At 37.3% G+C, this 10,462-nt stretch overlaps 2 protein-coding genes across 2 annotated transcripts in view; one reads left to right on the top strand and one right to left on the bottom strand.

Annotated features, from left to right (window-relative positions):
• The window catches only part of LOC107837223 (microtubule-associated protein 1A-like), an 8,473-nt gene extending 7,815 nt beyond the window's left edge, over positions 1–658 (bottom strand). Inside the window, exon 1 of the mRNA XM_016675965.1 lies at positions 74–658. Within this exon, the coding sequence (XP_016531451.1) occupies positions 74–429 (356 nt within the window). The 5' untranslated portion in view covers positions 430–658. The remainder of the gene's footprint in view (positions 1–73) is intronic.
• The window catches only part of wdr25 (WD repeat domain 25), a 41,412-nt gene that overhangs the window by 14,761 nt on the left and 16,189 nt on the right, over positions 1–10,462 (top strand). The window lies entirely within an intron of this gene.

Genomic DNA, 10,462 nt, shown 5'->3' with positions numbered 1-10,462 from the left:
TAGAGCGGTCTTTTCCTTTTCCAGGTCGGTGCTTTTCTTCTCTAGAGCGGTCTTTTCCTTTTCCAGGTCGGTGCTTTTCTTCTCTAGAGCGGTCTTTTCCTTCACCAGGGCCATGTTTTCCTTATTCGGGGCAGTGTTTATCTGCTCCAGGATGGTTTTGTCGTCCTTTAGAGTTTTGTTTATGTCCAACAGTCTTTTTAATTCCTCATCTTTCTCGTGAAGCAACTTGTCTTTTTCAAGCGCAGCTTTTTCTATGTTGATCACTTGAGTCTTCAGATCCTCATTTGCCTTTATCAGAGTCTGTCTCTCAACAGACATCAGGCCGACTTCTTTCAAGATACCCTGCAGCTTCTGTGTCTCTTTGGCGACGGTCCGTTGTAGTTTATCATTCTCGGAACCAGAAGAAGAAGCCTTATTGCTTTGACTCATTGTAGATTCTTTTTGTCTTTACAAGTCCAAAAAATGTTTTCCTTTATTGGTTTGGTAGGATTCGCCTTTTTGCCTTAAAAAGCTTTAGTTTTCAATCTCTACTTGTTAGGATATGATCCTTCTGCTTGCTCTCTGACTTCTGCAATGCTTTTTACCGTAGAATTCAAGACTGTCACTCTTTGTGACATCATTTTGCGTGATGTCACAAATTGATGTCACTACCTCAGCAGGCCAACTAGAAAACTGCTGAAGTTTGAACAAAAACAAACTTTACAGCTGTTTACATCAGTTAAGCCATCAGTTAAGCTCGGCTTAACTGATGGCCGTTGGAGACAGTTCAACTGGTAATGTAGCAGACCCCCCTCAAATCCAGGATTTTGGCTTTACTGATGAACAGGTTTTTTGGGAGTAAACCCTGAGTTTCACTGTAAGAGCTGTGTGCACAAAGACAAACAAAAGACAGTGTAAGCTACAAACGACGCTCTTACAACTGTAACGTTTGAACCATAACATAACGTTCACTACTAAAATATCGACTCTTATTCAAAAATCAAACCAGTATTCTTATACAATAAAGCAAATTACAATTCCAAATCAATCAATAAAAGAAATATCCTTATTTACAAAATAAACGTAACTTGTGCCTACCTGGACGCTAATAACGAGATACATTTTACTACCTGTTCCAACTTGTCTTCTGTTCTGTTGCTACGCTGCCGTGCTATAATATAAACAAAGGAAGCTGTCTTATCAAAATAAAAGCATCAAGTTCAAACCGGAAGTCAGTCATATATTAAACAAAATAAAATGACGTAAATGCAATAAGTGCAAAAAGGGGAATACAACAAATAATACAACAAATAACCCCAAATAATTTAGGGTGCAGTGAACCCTCGCTATAACGCGGTCGCGGTCTCGCTGCTTCGCGGATTTTTTTTATTTTTTTTTGTGCAGTTTTGTTTCACAGTGCATTATGTCCTGCGTCCTGATTGGCTAAACACTCTCTGCGGTTTTTCTCTCCCTGTGTGCCAATAACTTTACGGTATATAAATATAAGTAATACAGCTTGGCCATTCAGGAGATGAAAGCTGAAAACTTTGAATGCCTGCTGGAAAAAAAAAAACTGTGGCCAGAATCAGCGCAAAACCCGACCGGAGACTCGCTTGACGAGATCCATCGCTCTGCCGTAGCTGTGAATCTCGCAAAGCAGCCTGGAGGAGACGCTTTAATGGCATGACTCCGGATCACATTAAAGCCCGATTGATGAACACGCACATCCGCCGACCTGAAAACAGGTTTTGTTCTTTGGTTTCAATGTAGAGTATTTAATTATGCTGTGTAATAATTGTAAAAAATAAAGGTAACTCTACTTCGCGGATTTCGCTTATCGCGGGTTATTTTCAGAACGCAAACCCCGCGAAAAACGAAAGATCAGTGCGCTGCGCACTTGGTGAAACTTGGGAGACAGCGGCTCTTGAGGACAATGGACTGGCACAGCAGGGTGCAAGGACCAACGGTCAAAAGGAAACATTCTGCCTGACATCTTCAACACCTCACTGTTACCGTCACCTGTCCTCTCCCGCTTAAAGACCACCACTATTGTTCCCAAGCGCTTCACAGTGACAGGCCTGAATGACTACCGACCGACAGCCTTAACATCTGTAGTCCCCACTAATATTTATGCTGATCCATGTATCAGTTCAATTTAAAAATAATTTCCTGGTAAATATAGCTACGGTAGCCGTTTGAATAAGGTTTCCAGTAAAAAAAAAAAAAAAAAGTGGGAACATCTGTTTAGTATTTAGCAAGTTATAATTAATTAAATGCGCTGACACTTTATTGTGCCTGACAAATGTACAACGTTGAGTGAAACGGGCAACCGCTCCAAGATGGCGGCCCTACGTCACGTCAGCGATAGTAGGCAAGAGCGGTCCATGAAGCGTCTATTCGTATATTATGTCTGTGGTTCAACCTCTCACGGCCTAGCTAAGCAAGATTGGTGGAACCAACGATCTTTCTCACTCTTTGGTTACCTAGCAACTCACTCATTCTTTGGTTACCTAGCAACAGCCTGTTGAGTCACTTGCACAGCAGCAGTTTCAGGTTTCGCAGCCCTTCTTTGTAAAATAAACAAACAAAAAAAACATGATAGTGTGAAAACTATGGATAAAACGGGAAAGTATTCCAAATATTTAAACCAGAAAAACTAATAAAAAAATATTGATACAGACTGATATAGCACCCTTATTTCATGATATTGTAATATTGCTCAGACTATTTCTGTGTTTAGCATCCACTTTAATGAGTTATTATTTAGGATTATTTTCTAAGAAATTGAGTTTGATTAGTTTGAATTTAATTACTGAAAATCATGGTTTGGGTAATGTTATCATTAACCAAATCTATACGAGTTACAACAACATTTAATTTCCCTTTGGGATCAGTAAAGTTGAATTTGTATCATTTGAAGGCAAAATTTTACCAAGTATTTTTTTTGTCCATTTTCTAGTGAAAATAATTTAGTACACTTAAAATAAGACAAAACTGACTAATAAGCAACTTTTGAGCAAGGTATAGAAGTTTGTTTAAGTAAATAATTTCTTAATATTGATTATAATAACTACTAGTTCCACTGGTGGAATATTTCATTTATAATATGAAATGTTATATGTGAAATAATCTACCAATAGAACTAGTATTTTTTAATCAATATTAAGTCATTTTTGACTTAAAACAAGCTTTTATATCTTGCTGAAAAGTTACTGGTTAATCTTGTCTTATTTTAAGTGTAGAGAGATATTTACATTTGAAACTCCACTAAAATACTTAGTAAGTGCACCCTGAAATCCTTTCTTGTCAGAGTAATTTCAGTTNCTTATTTCATGATATTGTAATATTGCTCAGACTATTTCTGTGTTTAGCATCCACTTTAATGAGTTATTATTTAGGATTATTTTCTAAGAAATTGAGTTTGATTAGTTTGAATTTAATTACTGAAATTCATGGTTTGGGTAATGTTATCATTAACCAAATCTATACGAGTTACAACAACATTTAATTTCCCTCTGGGATCAGTAAAGTTGAATTTGTATCATTTGAAGGCAACATTTTACCAAGTATTTTTTTTGTCCAGTTTCTAGTGAAAATAATTTAGTACACTTAAAATAAGACAAAACTGACTAATAAGCAACTTTTGAGCAAGGTATAGAAGCTTGTTTAAGTAAATAATTTCTTAATATTGACTAAAATAACTACTAGTTCCACTGGTGGAATATTTCATTTATAACATGAAATGTTATATGTGAAATAATCTACCAATAGAACTAGTATTTTTTTAATCAATATTAAGTCATTTTTGACGTAAAACAAGCTTTTATATCTTGCTGAAAAGTTACTGGTTAATCCTGTCTTATTTTAAGTGTAGAGAGATATTTACATTTGAAACTCCACTAAAATACTTAGTAAGTGCACCCTGAAATCCTTTCTTGTCAGAGTAATTTCAGTTATTTTTTACTTGGGTAAAAGACTCGCCTATCAGAACATGTTCAGCCTGAAACCCGATACCTGCTCTGCTGCATCGATTCAAACATTCACCACAACAACCCGCCGTTTCAGAATCATGTCCGTCACTGTCAGCTGAATGTGTGTCAGAACCCACGGGATTTTCCTGCCTCTCTCCCTTTTCGTTTCTTCTTTGTCTCTCCGTCTCCCTCCCTCTCCTTTTCATTATTTCACACCTGGAAAACAATCCCTCCTCGCACGATTGTAAAGGTCAAGCAACGCAGCTATCTGCCTGCCAGAGCCCAAACATTTCTCTGGCACTGTCTGTGAAATCGTGCGCCGCGCTAACATCCTTTGAGAACTCTGACTAATTAATAATTTAAATATGAATGATTTCATTTGCATAATCATACAAGTGGAAGAGATATGGCACTAGTACCGAGCCTGGCACCTGGAGAGGGAGCTGCTTGTAGCAGATGGCGGAGACTGGCAGAGGATGGATGGAGGGAAACACTCGTTTCTGTGCAATAATTAGCTGCTCTTCCCTATTGCATTATGAATGTACTGAATGGAGACTAAAATAGGAGGTTAGCATGCTTATTTTTTCCAGAAATCTCTTGTAGTTTCTGTTTTTCTGAAATACTGTGGATGTTCTCACCAACCAAGGTCACACTACAAAAACACTACCGTGTTTCCCCGAAAGTAAGACAGTGTCTTACTTTCTTTTTATCCCCAAAAGCCCCACTATGTCTTACTTTCGGGGTATGTCTTATATTGGAAAAAAATTGTCGAATTTACTGTGTGCATTACCGTATTTTAAGCAGGAGGCGGCAGTGACAAGTGCAGGGGACGGCGCGGTGACGTATGGAGAGGGGGACGGCGCAGGCGTGGGCAGGAGGCGGCGCTCATTTGGATCAGACGGAGGCGGCAGACGCGGTGACGTATGGAGAGGGGGGGGCGGCGCGGAAGTGGGCAGGAGGCGGCGCTCATTAAGATCAGAAGGAGGTGGCAGACGCGGCGACGTATGGAGAGGGGGACGATGCGGACGTGGGCAGGAGGCGGCGCGCAGCTAGATGAGCGGTGTTTCCCCGAAAAGTAAGACATATGTCTTCCTTTCGGGGTACGGCTTATATTAGCCAACCCCCCTGAAACCCCCGATACGTCTTACAATCGGGGGTGTCTTACTATCGGGGAAACACGGTATATCTTACCAAGTAATTTTAATCTCCTTTTCCAATTTAAAATAAGGCCAAACTAACTTACAAATAACTTTTTAGAAAAATAAAAGAGGCTTGTTTTAAGTCATTATTTCCTTAATATTGATGAAAAAATACTTGTTGCATTGGCAGATTATTTCACTTATAACATGAGGTAGAGAGCCACGATATATCGGTATTGGCCGATAGTCATTTTTTTAACATATCCATATCTTTCCGGTAAGTAAAACTGGACCGATATGAACAACCAATATTTATTGTTATCCTGTTGCAGTTTGTTTTCTGGTATTTTTTCTCTAAATTTGTCGAAATGATAGTGAAATATATATAATATTGGTAAATATTGGTAATAACAGCAATATTAACATTGAATATCAATATCGGTTCAAATGTTCATATCAGTGCATCCCTATCATGGGGAAAAAGCTTTTTATAAGTGAAATTTTCTGTGAATACTCACCAATATTAAGGAATTATTGACTTAAAACTAGCTCCTTTATTTTGCTGAACGGTTTCGTTTTATTCACTAATATAATTGCACTAGAAATTTGACCAAAGCTACTTGGTTAGATTTTGAGTTTTTGCAGTGTAGCTGCGTCTACATTACAAATAATTGCAAAATATTGCTTTTTTTTTTTTAAAGTTGCCAAAACACAATTTTGTTATTGCAGTGTTTCCATTAAATAAGAAACTCAATTAAAATCTCATGTGAATAAACTTGTTCCTGCTGCTAGTCATTAAAAAAACATGTGGCTCCATCATCCTCCAGCCATTTCCTGTCATCTTCTTTGTCTTTTCTGCCAGTAGTAACATTCTGTTGTTGATGTCATGTGAAAAAAGGTTTTCCCATTATAGTTTTGTGAAATACATTAACTTCTAATATCAACAGTTGAAAAACCACTTCATCCTCCCTCAAAAAAATTATTTTTCAAATTTTGCATGCTTCCACAATTTTTTTAAATTTTTATTATTATTATTCTAATTTATGCAATTTTAAAGTCAATAGAAACACAACTACTGATGTTATGCTAGGATCCTGGGGTAGGAGTGTCCTAACTTTTCTCACATATTTTTTGTCTATCTCTTGTCTAAATCAAGGGTGTTCAAATTGGGGAGTGTGGGCCAATTTGTGGCCCCTAAACAGATTTCGTGCACTTCCCCCACCCACCAGACCACAAAAGTGAAAGGAATTAGGACAAAACTCAGGTTTTTTAACTAAGTCTACTTACAAAAATGATCATCTCTTGGCAGCTTTCTGATTTCCTTCTGTTGTCATGGTAACGAGGACCACGTCTACTCATTGACTTATACTCTAAATTGCACCCTGGAGCACCCAAATCTGTTTTTAATTGCTTTATTGAAACTTGGCTGAATGCAGCAAATGTTTTCAAATAAAGCCTGACCCAGATCCTGTTTCTGTTGGTGGGAATAGACCGATCCCGCAATAAAAAATAAACTGGATGCCTTTCATCTAACAACCAAACACATACAATCACAATCTTGTGTTACTTTCTTTGTTTAATTGAGTAGGTTAAGTAAAAACAAAAATCATGATTTTTTTTTTTTGTGTGTGATTTTTAGTTTTTAAAAATCATATTTGTCGGGCTCATGTGACAAAAAGTTTGGTTTAAAGAGTAAAAATAAATAATTTTTTTGGTGTTTACTGGAATCAATGTGATAATCCTTAATTTTTCATAACTGGAAGGCTAAAGAGTAATAATAAAGAAGCCTTAAACGCATTAAAGTTCAAAGAATGCCAACAAAAGTCACATCTTGGGAACTGATTTGATTGAATCAAAACATTTCTGTAGTCATTCATTAGCAAGTGTTTTGATTTTCAGTAATGCTTAAAATTTTTACAGAATAGGCTCATTTAAATTTCCTTTTAAAACACTAATTCAGCATTCAGGGCTGAAGAATGTTTCCAGGGTTGTCGGTTATTTAGCAGCACTCCACTGTAAGGCTGAAAATTGCAGGTAATCATGATAAATTCAAACTTCTTATGCAGGAGTGTTTATTCTGTTGATTTATGCCGTCTTGTCACACATTATTGTTCCCTCACTGACATCCGTGATGATCTATTACCGCTCCGACTCCAGCCTTTGTTTTCCATTCTTCGGGAAGTGAATAGAGCGCCGGGATGTAATCAATGAAGTCTTCACTGTCCTCTCTGTGCTGCTGACATCCTTCATGCTTCCTCCCTCCTGTCTGTCTGTTTTCTTTTTTTTTATCTGTTGTTGCCATGGCTACTCCAGGTGTAGGCTGATAACCGCATTACCAATTTAGTTTTAATTACCAGGAGGACCTTAAGGAAGCCTCAAGGAGTAAATTAAACGGGATGAATCTCTGATTTTTTTTGATTATTGATAATATTTGCACCGCAAACTTTTGTGACTCTATTTTGGTGTCCATTATGCTCAAGGGCCATTTGTGTATGGAGGGATTTTCCTGCCATAATCCAAGAGCACACATTTTCAGTCTGAAAACAGGATTTCATGTCTTTTGTTCTCAAAACTTGTAACGCTTGTGCTCAAAACTTCTCCTTGGGCTCACACTTAGTGTCTGCTGGGACTCTGTGCTCGCTTACGAAACATGGAACTGCCTTTTGGCACAGTAGCCTGGCAACCTCTCAGCCAATAGAAAGAAAGTGTTGTACTGGGTGCGTTTGTTTCCTTGTAGTGGGTGTGCCTGTGTGGCTACTATCGATTGTAGCAAACTGCGCCACCCACTGGATGTAGGGAGAAACACTAAACATCCGCCAGCAGTGTGATACTGATCGCTAAGAGCTACTGATCTTATGCAGGACTTTGTTTACCCAACCGTATATATCTATATCTACATATCTATAAATATAAAGTATGTAAATTGCAATACAGAAAACATGCAGAATCTTTTTAAAGTTTAACTTCACCTTTCCTACCAAAACAATAAAATAAAATAAGAAAAAAAAATCTTTAACTACTTTACACTATGTAGTATTTGGGCAATACTAATAAAAAAGTAAGAAAAATATATAATTACAAGAATAAAATCAGAATATTTTGGGAACGAAGTCATAACATTACGAGAATAAACTCATATGAGAAAAAAGTTGTAACAATTTGAGAATAAAGTCGTAATATTACGAGAATGAAGTCAAAATAATACAAGGAAAAAATTCATAACATGATACAATCATGATAATATGAGAATAAAGTCAAAATAATATAAGAAAAAAGTCATAATATAATGAGAATAAAATAGTAATATGACAATAAAAATTAAATAATATGAGAATAAGATCAAAATAATGAGAAAAAAAGTTTAAACAATGTGAAAATAGTAATGATTTTGAGAATAAAGTTGTAATTCTCTGAGTTAATTCCCGTAATACTATGACTTTATTCTCGTACAACGTCCGTCTTGTAATTTAATTTATTTTCTTATTTATCACTAATACTGCATCGTAACTTTATTTACTTGACTTGAACATATTTTTATTTTCTTATCCCACCAGACAAAAACGTCCAGATGTCCTCAGTATATGAACTTTATTTGTTAAAATGTGCCCTATATTTTCTCAGATTCTCCTGCTGCCTAGAGATGGCAGTGTTTCTCTAAGCCAAACATCACACACACACACACACACAGAAACGCCACATCCTGCTGAATGAACAGTAGCTTCCCTCATAGTCGGCTCACTCCCAGATTTAACACACTGCAATTAAAAGTACAACTCTCCACCCATCTCTTACTTTCTGGGATTCTGCTTGTTTTACTTGCTGGATTAAAATGTCCCTCTCCCCTGATCCATCCGTCTCTCTTGTCTCCTCTGGGAGCAGCAGCGGTACAGCTCTTCTCCCAGTGTTTCATATGCTGCTAAATAATGAAGCGCGGAGCGAGGCAGAGCGTGATCAGCCATGCTCAGGCGGATCTTCAAAGTTTCTCTGCTGCCTGGTAAAACCGGGGAAGGAAAAAAAATATTCCCGTCATTAACGCAGAACCTCACCTCCGGACTGGACCCCCCGTTGGATTTCTAGCTGGGAGAGAGAAAAAAAAAAACATGACACTGATCAACATGTTCACCAGATGACCCTTTTCAGAAGTGACAGCAAATGATTAACACCTCCTGTATTTATGCTACATTCACACTGCAGCCCCAATTTTTTATTCATTTATTTATTTTAGCCGTAATGCCACTTGTATCTTTTCTCCTCATGACAGTCTGAACAACACGTGGGATTTTTTTCCCCGATTGGGACCCAGACTACGTGGAAATCCAATTCATATCCGATCTATTTGTGACCTGAATCTGGTTTAATTCATCCGACCTGAACGTCATCAATACTCGATAAACGTCACTCTTCTGCGCCCTGATATGCGCAAGCGGGAAGAAAAACCATAGACATAATATAAGGATAGACCCTCATGGACCGCTCTCGCCTATTGTCGCTGACGAGATTTAGGGCGGCCATCTTGGAGCGGTACACCTCTCCACTCAGCGTTATGTGTTTAGCAGCACAATAACGTATCAGCGGATTTAATCGATCATAACACGCTTTTTTGTTCCTGGAAACCATATTCAAACATCTACCAAAGCTACATTTATAAACAATTTTATTTAATTATGTTTTTAATACATAGTTCAGCATATTTAAATATGCTTAGTGGCTATAACAATAGAATAGGAATGGAATATTCTGATATTGATGTATGATGAGCATACGTATATATATGTGTGTGTGTGCGTGCGTGTGTGTCTGTGTTTTTCAGCCGACGAGTTCTAACTTCAGAGATTCAGCAGCTGAGATTGAGTCCAAAATCCGATGTGAGATTCATCCGTGCTGCAGTGAATCCGTCTCTCTTTATAGATATCTCCCTCTTCTTCCTCACATCGTGTCTTTAGGAAACTTTAAAAACAAAAACGGAAGATTTAGGATGCATTTTACTAGTGAAAGAATTACATATAAATAATAGTCTTGACCACCTGTGTAAACTTTGCTGGTGAATGTTATAACATATAAGTTTTATAATATGTGTTATATTGTTTCCTTTCTAATATAGGCCGTTGTGTCAGATAATGTAAGTCAATGTTGGAGAATTATAAATTTTTTTAGATTTACAGAATCTCAGTTAGCCTTCATAGCGGGGCTGAACCCGTATTACACCAAGCACTGTAGCTAATATTAGCTGGTATCTCACCGGTGTACATAAACACAGTAAAGTAATATTCTAATCACAATATATACACAATAATATGTCCATCTTACTTGTGAAATGTTGTCTGTGGAGCCCTCACATCAATAATCCATCGATCCAAACAACAATATCCCTCA

This window comes from Poecilia formosa, unplaced genomic scaffold (assembly GCF_000485575.1).
Source record: "Poecilia formosa unplaced genomic scaffold, Poecilia_formosa-5.1.2 Scaffold123, whole genome shotgun sequence".
Taxonomy (NCBI): domain Eukaryota; kingdom Metazoa; phylum Chordata; class Actinopteri; order Cyprinodontiformes; family Poeciliidae; genus Poecilia; species Poecilia formosa.
Note: the sequence above shows the minus strand (reverse complement) of the source record. Positions and strands in the feature narration are given on the sequence as shown.